The sequence below is a fragment of the Littorina saxatilis genome, linkage group LG14 (genome assembly GCF_037325665.1).
Source record: "Littorina saxatilis isolate snail1 linkage group LG14, US_GU_Lsax_2.0, whole genome shotgun sequence".
Classification (NCBI taxonomy): Eukaryota; Metazoa; Mollusca; class Gastropoda; order Littorinimorpha; family Littorinidae; genus Littorina; species Littorina saxatilis.
This window is the reverse complement of record NC_090258.1, coordinates 30,328,795-30,342,009: the sequence shown is the minus strand read 5'-3', so window position 1 is coordinate 30,342,009 and position 13,215 is coordinate 30,328,795. Positions and strand designations below refer to the sequence as shown.

The 13,215-nt window shown below is 41.9% G+C and overlaps 1 protein-coding gene across 1 annotated transcript in view; it reads right to left on the bottom strand.

Annotated features, from left to right (window-relative positions):
- The window catches only part of LOC138947541 (transient receptor potential cation channel subfamily M member-like 2), a 102,899-nt gene that overhangs the window by 10,079 nt on the left and 79,605 nt on the right, over window positions 1-13,215 (bottom strand). Inside the window, exons 32-35 of the mRNA XM_070319032.1 lie at window positions 10,863-11,020; window positions 10,118-10,206; window positions 7,706-7,903; window positions 6,565-6,673 (exon numbers count right to left, since the gene is read on the bottom strand). Coding sequence (XP_070175133.1) covers window positions 6,565-6,673; window positions 7,706-7,903; window positions 10,118-10,206; window positions 10,863-11,020 — 554 coding nt within the window. The remainder of the gene's footprint in view (window positions 1-6,564; window positions 6,674-7,705; window positions 7,904-10,117; window positions 10,207-10,862; window positions 11,021-13,215) is intronic.

Sequence of the window (13,215 nt, the reverse complement as noted above, 5' to 3'; positions counted from 1 at the left end):
TTCCATTTATCATCAAACATAAGATGAAAACAAAAGGAATTTCCAAGATTTCTGAAAATCAAAAATGTACAATGCAGACCCTTATTAAAAACACGCACATAATCTGTATCGGAGTCACACACAATTACAAACACATGAGTGTCAAACAAAAATTACAACCAAGACAGTCACAGATAGAGATATATACAGCAGTCCCTCTCATGAACGGACACCCTTGGGCCATAGCAAAACTGTCCGTACATTGCAGGTGTCCGGTCACGGGAGGGGTGACCACACCTCCCCCTCCCCCATACACTCACACAGAGACACACAAACAACAGGATTGAGTCTATGCCGCTAATCACTTCTTGTGGCTCCTAAACAATAACAATAAACTCCTAATACTTCTTTAAACGTTCTGTAAAAATGATTTGTATGAAAAGTGTTGAAAAGAGATAAAATAAATCCTCAAGGCAGTGAACACACTCACCATGCACTGACATACGAAAGCAGCCACACAAACACAGCACAGAGGAGCGTGTGCAGATGCTTTGCAAGAATAAGCTTGAAAACCAGTTTGAATAAATAGCAGCAGATAGAGCTGCATGTCATAATCATGTAATTTATTTTCTTCTTGTCTGGCTTTATTGACTGCATGGCAATGACTTTGCACTCTTCAATTGGAAATACACTGTACATAACACAGCTCCCAATCTCCCTCACAAATGCCTACCCCAAGCCGTGACAACTGATGCTTGGAAATTGTGTGGAAGAGTACACCTCTCTATTTCTCTCCAATGCTCTTCCTGCTGACATGCAGTGACACCGGACACCCCACAGAGTTTAGCCAGCTACCCCTCCACCCACCACCCCACCCCCCTCCCTCTCTCTCACTCCCTCCAGCCATGTACTGTTTGGGGCTGTGGCCAGAGAGGCCAGCTGCACTGTTCACTCAGAGCAAAACCAGTTGACTGTGTCGTAACTTTTGACACAGCAAGACAACTGAAGGGTTCACAGATTAGGCAACCGACTCACTGGTCAAGGCTGAGGGGAAACAAGAGTATCTTGTCAATGAAAGAGGTTACACACAGACACACGATGCTGAGAACTGTGGCCGGTTTTTCACTCTCTTTCGCTCAGGACCTTCATCGACTGTGGTTTCTGTTGTTTACGTCCAACAGACAAGAATAAAGAGCACAGTGCAGTTTCATGTTGGCATCTTCGCATGTACTCCACTCCTGACCAAAACGATGGGTACACGTGCACTCAAGTTATCAGTGACTCACTCAGTGACCGTCATCACGCCATTGCGGCTGTGATCTTTGTACCAAGAGCCGGACTGCTCTGTTATCGATTTTGTTGTGGTGAAAATTTGAGGATGGTCTGTCCGTACATTGGAGGTATGTATGACGGCTTACTAGTGCCAAAACCTCATAATTGTAATTATCAAGGGAAAATTAGTAATTTTCCCTTGATAATTACCATTTTCACGTGTTTATTACTAATTTTCCCGGGAAAATAACTAATTTTCCCGGAATAATTACTAACTTTCACCTGTTAATTACTAATTTTTAGTTTTGGCTCACTTCCTGACGGATTGCTAGTGCCAAAACTAAAGATTAGTAATTTTCCCGTGAAAATGAGTAACTAACAGGTGAAAACAGTAACTGACAGCGTTAATTAGTAATTATCACGTGATAATGGGTAACCCCAGGTTTTGGCACTAGTAAGCCGTCATAGGGCTTACTAGTGCCAAAACCTCATAATTGTAATTATCAAGGGAAAATTACTAACTTTCACCTGTTAATTACTAATTTTTAGTTTTGGCTCACTTCCTGACGGATTGCTAGTGCCAAAACTAAAAATTAGTCATTTTCCCGTGAAAATGACTAATTATCCTGTGAAAATGAGTAACTAACGAGTGAAAACAGTAACTGACAGCGTTAATTAGTAATTATCACGTGATAATGGGTAACCCCAGGTTTTGGCACTAGCAGACCTGTTTACCCCCATAAGTGTTTTGGAGTAATGCTCAGCCCCAAAAATAGTAATCCTGGCACAAAAATAGTAATCATCCAGCATTCGTCGCCAATTACAACGCACATGACAACTGTGTCTGCGAAACGCAATCATGCACATATATATCCATCATTCACAAACAAAACACATCAGTCAGTTTTTGTAGTCATCATAATTTCAAAGAAGATCACATCAAAAGCACATACATCACTGATTCTTTTTCTTTTGCTCGTAGTAGGCCTTTTTCAGTGTGTCAAGCGCTTCTCTACTGTACTTGCGCTTGCCGAATGAGTGAGGGCGAGACTTCACCACTAGAAGGCTCTCCAGCGTCTCATCAGACAGACATGATTATGATCTCTGGTCAGTTTTGTGCCTTTTCACCCCATTTTGCCATTGAAAAAACAATGCCAAACATGTGAATTAATATAAAAAAAAAAATAAAAATTTTTTTTTTATTTTTACATTTTTTTAATTTATGAAAATCGTAGTCTTGACACGGATAGCGGAATGGCGTATTTTTTGCAGAAAATCGTAATAAATTACGCCAAAATCGTAAGGGTAAACAGGTCTGCACTAGTAAGCCGTCATAGGTATGACCTGCTGTTGGGACCGAAAATGAGTGTCCGCGTCCACGTTTTGCAGGTGTCCGTTTAAGGGGGGGCAAATATAGAAGGAAAACACTCCGTGCCGAGCAAATGTGTCCGTACATGTCAGGTGTCCGCTCACGCCGGGGGCCGTACATTGCAGGGACTGCTGTACTGTATTACACACACAGACACACATGCTTGCACACAAGCACTCACACACACACACACACACACACACACACACACACACACACACCAGGCATGCTACAGGCCAAAAATGGTTTTACCTGAAAGAAGCGCGCAGTGGCAAAGCCACAAGCCTGAGCCTGCGAAGCAGGCAAGCCAACTAGGGGGGTCCAGGGGCATGCTCCCCCGGAAAAATTTTCAAAAAACGGTTAAAATCTGTGCAATCTGGTGCATTCTGGGCATCATTTTCAGAGCTGTAATAGTGTGATCTTGTTAAAAATCCCATTTTAGCCTCCCCCCACCACCATTCAACACACCTCCAAACTGGTGAAAACAACACTACTGTAGACTAGTATGTATTGACCAGTGCACTGTACTACAGTAGTGGTGTTTTCATCAGTATGGAGGTACACATGAAAAGGGTTTACAAGTCACAAAAGCATTGAAAAAGGTTACTGCAAAAAAACAAATGCAAGGAAGAGTAGTCACTCACAAGTCAAAGAAGGCACAGTTCTTTTTGCCGCTTTTGCCGGATTCATTCTTCTTTGTGTCAGCCTTCTTTTTTTCCGGCGGGAAGGTGTTTTCAAGCCAAGCCCAACTCCATTTGTTCTTCACGCCGGAATCAAATGGTCCCGGCGAATTTCTCTGTACAATATCTGGGCGAAACATTTCGCCAAAAGCGACGGCCTACATCCGCAGAACTAGATTGGGAACGTTCTAGATTCAGAACGGCAAGACCAATGATGGGCAACGCGCGTGCGCTGGCTTCATTCAGACCGGTGTCACGAACTGAAACCTCTGCTGAACAATCCTTCTCATTGCGATCAATGCGCATGCGCCAATCTTGGACTTCAAGAATGCGACCCTTTGACCGAACGAACCATGGGTTAGGGTAAGGATTAGGGTTAGGACTAATTAGGGTTAGGGTAAGGGTTAGGGTTTACGACCTGATTAATCTCCCTATGTTAGCGCATGCGCATTGACTGCAATGAGAAGGATTGTTCAGGCAGAGGTTTCAGTTAGTGACACCGGCGCCCGGTCGCGTTGCGCGATATTCACACAGATCGTTTTTGCGGAAATTTTTCAACTTCACCGGAATAAATTTGACTTTACCTGATTTTGAAAACGGCTTTACCGGATTTCCGGCAATTACCAGAAAAGTAGCATGCCTGACACACACACATGCGCCTAAATTTGACTCATTCATACCAGAGCACAGTCAGTCATCAGCAGATGCAAAACACAAACCACGTCCCAACAGCAACGTTCCAACCCCCTCTCTTCCCTTCACCTCTCTCAAGCCTAAAGAAACACGTTTTTCTCAAAAGAAAAACGCTATAAAAAGTTGAAATGCTACAACTGCAATTGAAAAAGGAGAAAAAACCTCGCAGCAATTAATGTCATTCCCCATACCTAAATACCCCCCCCCCCCCTAAAAAAAACCACTCTTAAAAATATCCACTTTTACACTTAACTACCAATGGCCTTTCAGTTTTTTTTTTAATGCATATGGGTCAATTCTCCACAGCTGTGTACCATTTTGTGACATGCATTTTCGGTCCTATAAATGACTATAATGTAATACTATTAAACGGCGACTAGAATGTATTCTCTTTTTATTTTTCAGTAATACTCCAGGTAGATAATATCATACTGACATGCAACAAAAAACATAATACATGTATATTATATTCATTTTTAAACAAATGTTTGCATTCAAATCCAATTGTCACACCCTTTGGTTTCCATGTTACGATGGTGATGTCTTTTGAAACCCTTGTAATCTACTGAACGTAGACAAACAAAATGCACAAGTATTTCTAATTCTTTCTCTGCAGGCCAAGGATTAATATATGGAACCAGTATTTATCACTGGCATGCAAGGAATTGACAAAAGTTAACAAGTCGCGTAAGGCGAAAATACAATATTTAGTCAAGTAGCTGTCAAACTCACAGAATGAAACGCAATGCCATTTTACTCGTAGCATCGTCAGGCCACCGCTCATGGCAAAGGCAGTGAAATTGACAAGAAGAGCGGGGTAGTAGTTGCGCTAAGAAGGATAGCACGCTTTTCTGTACCTCTCTTTGTTTTAACTTTCTGAGCGTGTTTTTAATCCAAACATATCATATCTATATGTTTTTGGAATCAGGAACCGACAAGGAATAAGATGAAAGTGTTTTTAAATTGATTTGGACAATTTAATTTTGATAATAATTCTTATATATTTAATTTTCAGAGCTTGTTTTTAATCCGAATATAACATATTTATATGTTTTTGGAATCAGCAAATGATGGAGAATAAGATGCACGTAAATTTGGATCGTTTTATAAATTTTTATTTTTTTTTAGAATTTTCAGATTTTTAATGACCAAAGTCATTAATTAATTTTTAAGCCACCAAGCTGAAATGCAATACCGAACCCCGGGCTTCGTCGAAGATTACTTGACCAAAATTTCAACCAATTTGGTTGAAAAATGAGGGCGTGACAGTGCCGCCTCAACTTTCACGAAAAGCCGGATATGACGTCATCAAAGACATTTATCAAAAAAATGAAAAAAACGTTCGGGGATTTCATACCCAGGAACTCTCATGTCAAATTTCATAAAGATCGGTCCAGTAGTTTAGTCTGAATCGCTCTACACACACACACACACGCACACACACACGCACACACGCACATACACCACGACCCTCGTTTCGATTCCCCCTCGATGTTAAAATATTTAGTCAAAACTTGACTAAATATAAAAAGGCTGAACATTTGTAAGTTACTGTCAAAGTCAACGGCGCTTCGTGCCTAGCCTTACTTGGGGAGTCCGGGGGCATGCTTCCCCGGAAATTTGTTTCTCCAAAGAACCCAAATAGTGCAATTTGGTGTGATCTGAGCTCCAAGTTTGCCATTAAATTCAGTTTTCAGAACCATTTTTGCCTCCCCTATTTATTTTTTCGGCGAACACTTTTGCTTTTCTGGAGGAACAAAAAAACATTTCGGCGGAAATTTGCCTTTCGGCGGACAATTCCCATGCCTGATTTATCAATGAAATTAACTTGTATGGTTAAAATGTCTCAGTTAAGTAAAAAAAAAAATTTTTTTTTTTTCAATATGTTTTGGACATAAGCTTCAAAATGTACAATATTTCTTTCAAATTAATTTTAGATATATGTATGTATAATGCAGTTGGATATGTGTCTGAAGCATCTATCAATATTTTTGTTTGTTTGTTTGTTTATTTGTTGCTTAACGTCCAGCCGACTACGCAGAGCCATATCAGGACGAGAAAGGGGGGGATGAAGGGGGCCACTTGTCAAGCGATTCCTGTTTACAAATGCACTAACCCATTACTTGTGTCCCAGCAGGCTTTAGTAAAACTAAATTAATACCTACTGGAAGATTACCAGTTTCCAGTATGTTAAAATAGGCTTAACCTATCTACTGCTGGACTTACATCAGAACACTAACAGATTAAACTATACATGAATCGCGAGACAAGCGGCAAGAGAAGAGATTTTTGGAAAAAATACAGGTGAATGAGCAAGAAGGCAGAAAAAGGAAAAGAATTCATGAAGAAAAAGAGAGCATGACAGGAAAGAGGAACCAAAAATCTACCTAACAGCAAACTAGAAAGCTCCTGCGGTTCCAAAAACAGGAGGGGCCTTTAATTTCATAACCGCAGTGCCCCACTGCGGGAATCTATCAATATAAATATCACCTTTGTAACATGGTTTACCCTGGTACACAGCTTTAGAGAATAACCAATGTGCAGGAGATGGATATTAAGATATTTTCTTACCCCTGGAATGGCCCACAGCTTATTGTCGGTGCGTTTGACGGCCACAAATTCCAACACAGGTTTGCCGTCCGGTGAGAGCACACGCTTGCCTTTGGTGTCACACTTCCAGCTGAAAACCAGCATCATGCGTTCATTTTTTATATATGAAGTCTTATATCGCGCGCGTATCTCCAGACTCGGACTCAAGGCGCAGGGATCTATTTATGCCGTGTGAGATGGAATTTTTTTTACACAATACATCACGCATTCACATCGGCCAGCAGATCGCAGCCATTTCGGCGCATATCCTACTTTTCACAGCCTATTATTCCAAGTCACACGGGTATTTTGGTGGACATTTGTATCTATGCCTATACAATTTTGCCAGGAAAGACCCTTTTGTCAATCGTGGGATCTTTAACGTGCACACCCCAATGTAGTGTACACGAAGGGACCTCGGTTTCATGTGTGTATATTCTCCCACATCTTTTTTTGAATATCACAATGACTAAATCTTGTTTATCGAGTTGTTACAGTGGTACCCCCCCCCCCTTTAAGACTTTATACTTTTTCTCTCTGTAAAGAACCTCCAATTTAAGAATCCCTCCTTTAAAGAGCTGTTTCATCTTAAATCACTCGCCAAACTTGGATTTCAGCTCACATCCACGTCGGACATCGGGCATACACGGATATTTTTTCCAAATGTCCTATACATTTTTTCATGCAAGAGGACATACGTCCTATTGTTTTTGTCACAAAGTGGTCATTGTCCGATTATGCTTTCATTTGATCTGGAAATTGTCAGTACTTTTCAATTTACAGTAGTTTGATTTGCTACGATGTGTCTCTCCAAGCAGACAAAACCATGCTGTTAGTGTACATTTTGTTGCGAGAAAAAAAAGGTCCTATTCTTTTTGTTTTTGTTCGGGACAAATGTCCTATCGCTTTTGCATTGTCCAGGACATTTGTCCTATGCCATCTCTCATGGATGTGAGCCCCTGTGATAGTAACAGACTGGTTTTAAAGTCAGTCACTACGCTACCTTTTAGCCCACCAGACGCAGTCGGGATTCGAACCTACGACCTTCCGCTCGGGAGGCTGGTGTCTTATCCTCTAGGCCATTGCGCCCGTCATAAAAATCTAAAATTTAACATTCACTCACCGTGTAAGGAGCGGATCACCAGCGATGTTGGGCCCCCATCTTCCCAGCAGCCCCCTGCCCTCAATGCCAGTTCGACCAATCGGATTGAGGGGTAAGCCGTTGACAACCTTGTATTGACCTTCAAAGCTGATGCGAGAGACCGCGGCCTCCTTGTCAAAGTTGTTGAAGGGTATGAGACCTATTCTGTCTTTCACTGGCCTAGGAGAAAAGAAAGAAGAATTTGAGTGGCATTGAGAAAAAAAAATCTCCCGCAGAGACAACTTTCAAGGGATTATATAGTGTCACATGGGAAAGTTTGACTCACTAAAAGCAAGAATATTCAATCTTTCACAACCAGGAAAACACTGTGGTTTCTCCGTGAGGGTGTTAAAAACATTTATAATTTTTCATTTTTTTCATTTTCATTACAGTAAAACCTGTCAAATAAGGACATCCTTGGGACCAGACAAAAGTGTCCTTATTCTGCAGGTGTCCTTATTAGACAGGTGCAAGTAAACGCGACAGTCAAGTTGAGAGAGAGAGAGAGAGAGAGTACTGCACATGTACATTTATAAGAAAAACAGAAGCTGTTTAGATTAAATAGAGAAACATTTAATATTGACTGTTGTAAAACAAGTTTAAAAGCTTTTTATCATATCAAATGTATAAATTTAAATTGTTAAAAAGTTACTGGATCTCATTCATACAACACATTCACATTCACTTCATTCTGCACTCATCAGCTTTTGAAAGAATTTGTCCAGCGTTGTCTGAGTGGACCATTGATGGCAATGTGATTCGCACGTTTGGTTAAAAACCACTCGAACACGGCGTCATTTAGCTCTTCGTATTCGGTTGTCTTCTTCGAAACCCATTTCTGGTCAGCACGTCCGTCTCCTGATTCCCACAACTTCATTATTTTTTCCCGATCGACGCTGATTTTCGAAATCTGCGTTCTCCCACACCCAAGCTCTTGTGCAATCGTTCGGCATGATTTCCCACTTTCCAGTTGTTTGACAACATTTATCCTTTGTTCTAAAGTCAGCGCATTTCTTCCTTTTCTTGAATTTGAATTTCTTGCTGCCATCTTGTTAAACACGAATCACTCTTTCGAAGAGAAGATACATTCACTCATACACTTTCACTTCCGTTCCGCCGAACACGTTCCACGCGTTGGATTGGCTGCCTTGGAACTCTAGCAGCCAATCAAATGCGTCGACCTAAAACACTCACCAAGAATAGACTCTCGGTATTCCAAGCTCTCGTAATCTCTCGCAAACTTCAGAGCATAGCAAAGCATGCGGTACAGCGATCTCGTGCGAGCTGCACAAGCCAAGGTTCGAAGTTCTCGCGATGTTCAAAGCATAACAAATAGCGTGTCTCGCGAGAGCTGCTCAGATACCGAATAATATCAACTGATCGATTTATCGTCTTCTTCGTCGATCGAACTTCCCAGCTTGCTGTGGATGTCCGTATTTAGCAGGTATATGACTTATTATGGACCCAAAATACGTGTCCGCGTCCGTAATGCCGAGGTGGCCGTAACGTACAGGTGTTTTACAGTGTAAAGCAGTCCGTGCCGAGACTGACTGTCCGTATTCTGCGAGTGTCCGCCAAGTCCAGTGACCGTATTTGACAGTTTTCACTGTACTTTCATTGTCCGATCGCTGGGAAATTCTGGTCGCTTCCTCCCAGTGGAAAGCTAGCAGCAACCGAGTTGCGCTACCCAGGTGTGTGTGTGTTTAGGTGTAATCAGCCACCTACACTTATGGCAGAATGACCAAGGTCTTTTACGTGCCACAGTGGTGACACAGGGGTGGAACATGGACCCCGTCTCTGAATCTGCACATAAAGTTGACCCGTGTCCGCCCCTGCGTGGATTCGAACCCGTCACCCTGGGATCACACGTCCAGTGCTCTACCCACTGAGCTACCGAGCACCCCAATCGTCATCTGTCACAACCCATACAAGCTACAAAGGTATTTCCAAACATCGTCTACAGTGATACCTGTGATGTAAGGACCCTCCAATGAGCGGACACCTCCCTTGAATGGACTCCTTCTAGTCTGTCCCTTGGTCTAATTCCATCTACTAAATTTACCTGTGATGACAGCCCAGCTGCAATGTCGGAACGCTTTTGGTTGATCCCAAGAGTGTCTTTTCATCACTGGTACCACTGTATTAACCCTTAGGCTGGTTGTCGCGACATATGTCGCGCTACTTTACTTATACTGTCACCTGGTTGTCACGACATATGTCGCGCTACTGGCTCAGTCTGTTTGGTCGGTTCCGATTACCTCCCATAGATGCGAAAACCTATATGACCGTTGTTCTTTATTTTTCTCTCTGTTAATTCACCAGTGGCTATGTAACATGTGTTACAGAATTGCACCAGTGTAAGGGTTAATTAACAAAGAGTTGAAAGATACTGACATTTCTATCAGATCGATCTTGTCAGCATAGGGTTTATTCAGTATGGAGTCAGCCGTGTAATCCACTGGATCATAGTCCTCGAACGGCACCTGTAGACATATAGACAATTTAACTCACATCACATATAGCAAGACATACGATAAAGACTTTATCACTACAGGCTTGTGTAGTACATTAGGATCATTTGATTCTTTGGCTTCAGATACATCTAATGCATTCTTCTTCTTCTTCGTTCATGGGCTGAAACTCCTACGTTCACTCATGTTTTTGCATGAGTGGGTTTTTACGTGTATGACCGTTTTTACCCCGCCATACAGGCAGCATACGCCGATTTCGGGGGAAGCATGCTGGGTATTTTCGTGTTTCTATAACCCACCGAACTCTGACAGGGATTACAGGATCTTTTCCGTGCGCACTTAGTCTTGTGCTTGTGTGTACACACGAAGGGGGTTAAGTCACTAGCAGGTCTGCACATAACTTGACCTGGGAGATCGGAAAAATCTCCACTCTTAACCCACCAGGCAGCCGCGGCTGGGATTCGAACTCACGACCTTCCGATCAAGAGGCCGACGTCTTACCACCACGCCACTGCGCCGGTCATCTAATGCATTCAACCACAACAAAATACCACATACCCAATTACTCTTTCCGTTTGTCTGTAAGTCTCTCTCTCCCCCTCTCTCTTCACACACACACACACACACACACACACTTGCCCCCCTCACAAACACACACACAACCTTACCTCCCAGGGCACTTTATCATCAGGTACAGGGAAACGGCAGACGAAACAGTTAGGATAGATGGGAGATCTCGCCACAACGTGAAGCTTCAGCCGGCTTTCCAGCTGGTGGGAAACTTCTTGTCTAAGTTTGGTTTCCCTTTTGCGAGCTTCCTTTTTCTCTGTAATGCAACAAAAGAATGTTTAACCAGATTAATCATTGTCAGTCGCTTGTGTCTTCTAAGCGAGCTTTGGTTAGTTTGTCAGATAAATTTATTTTCTGTATTATAAGTTCGTCTGTTTGTTCACATAAAAGACAGCTGGGTCGAAGATCTGCAGTGACAGTAACATCTTGTTTGCCAGTTCCTATACCATGACCTTTCTTGTTTTTTGATTGTGTAACCAGATTGCAAAGCAGCAGTTGGTAAGGCCAACAGAAAAAAAATGTGTGTTTCCAATGGCAATGGCATTTAGGCCAACAAAATTGGAGTCAGTAATTGTGGTCGGTTTGGTTTTTTATTTACACCCAGATCCCCACCACTCTCCATGCCATAGACACACACAAAATCCTAAAACGTACTTTCTCTCACAATTACTTAAGGCAATGAGTGGCACTAGAATGACCAAAATGAAACATGGAAAATACATGGAGTAACTTAGTTTTCTGGGTAGTTATTGAAGTGACTTAATATAAAGAAATGAAAACATTGCGAAAAGTAAAGGACATAAATTGCCGTCGCTATGGAAACTGGCATACACAGCGTCATATTGGGGTCTTAGAAGGGATGTTCCACCGTAATTACCAGATCTACAAGATGCCTGTCAGATTCAGCAAAGTTGCTTACATTGGTACAGAAAGAAAGCTCAGCAATTGAGAAGACGCAGAAGAAGCAAAAAAGCCTACACACTCTTATATCTAAGGTTCCTAAAGGGATAATAATTATATCCATGGAAAAAAGCTCTCAGATCGCTTTGAAAGTTATTCGATGAGGTTCAGGGTTTAAAATAATGGTACCTGATGGCCGGCAAGACTTAGTCTTCACTTTGCAAAAACAAGTAAATTAAAAGTACAAAAAAAATTGATGACAGCATTATTTGATATACCGTGTAAAAGTCCAAACCTAAAGATTATAGTTCAGTGTTTTCAGAGTAAAGACCTCAAGACAATTAAAGGTCTTGTCTGTTTTGTGTGGCGTGCTTGTAAAAAAGTGATCCTTAACTTTTTTTGAAGAGTGTACACACGCATATTCCAGGCATGGGAATTCCAAAATAGAAAAAACTCTGAAAATAGGCCAAGGTCCAGGGAAGGAAAACAAATTTTAGCATTTTAGACCAATATTTTGATGGATTGCCGCGGACAATTTTTTATTTTCGCTGAAACGTAATTTCCTTTTCGCGGAAATCCGCGATTTTGCGGACAATTCCCATGCCTGATATTCTCTCCCACTCTCTCTCTCTCTCTAATCTTATGATTGTGGCCATCAGGTGGCGGCCCCCGAAACATTGAATATACATGTATAATGCTTTTCACACAGGTGTGCCAATAATGGTGCACCGTTGTACAAAGAGCCCAGAAACTAATCAGTGCTCAATAGGAAAGGCTTTGAGAGAAAGATTCAGATAGTAATAGATGTCAAAAGGTACATTGTTATATATGCAAATAAATAGAAGAGTGTTCCTTCACACCAAGAGCCAGCTTTCAGTTTGACACAAGGAGAATAAGACATGCAAAGTACTTAATACACACACTTGACTGTCGAGATCTCAGTGTGTCATTAATGCCATATTTTGGTCAAAAATACCTATGTACAATGTGTATTGATCCATTTTAGTTAGAATTTCCTTAGTTTTTCTTTAGACTGATGAACACACACAAACTTGCACTCTTTTGTAGTCTTGGCCAGCCGCCTAACTATCATTAGTTACTAAGTCTGGGTAAGTCGGGTCTGGGTGGCCGAGTGGTAACGCACTTGCGCTCGGAAGCGAGAGGTTGCAAGTTCGACCCTGGGTCAGGGCGTTAGCAATTTTCTCCCCCCTTTCCTAACCTAGGTGGTGGGTTCAAGTGCTAGTCTTTCGGATGAGACGAAAAACCGAGGTCCCTTCGTGTACACTACATTGGGGTATGCTCGTTAAAGATCCCACGATTGACAAAAGGGTCTTTCCTGGCAAAATTGTATAGGCGTAGATAAAAATGTCCACCAAAATACCGGTGTGACCTGGAATAATAGGCCGTGAAAGGTGGATGCAGAGCCTAAAGGCAGTCGATCTACTGGCCGATGTGAATGCGTGATATATTGTGTAAAAAATTCCATCTCACACGGCATTAATAGGTAACATGCGCCTTGAGTCGCCTTGTGAGGTGAGATACGTGCGCGAT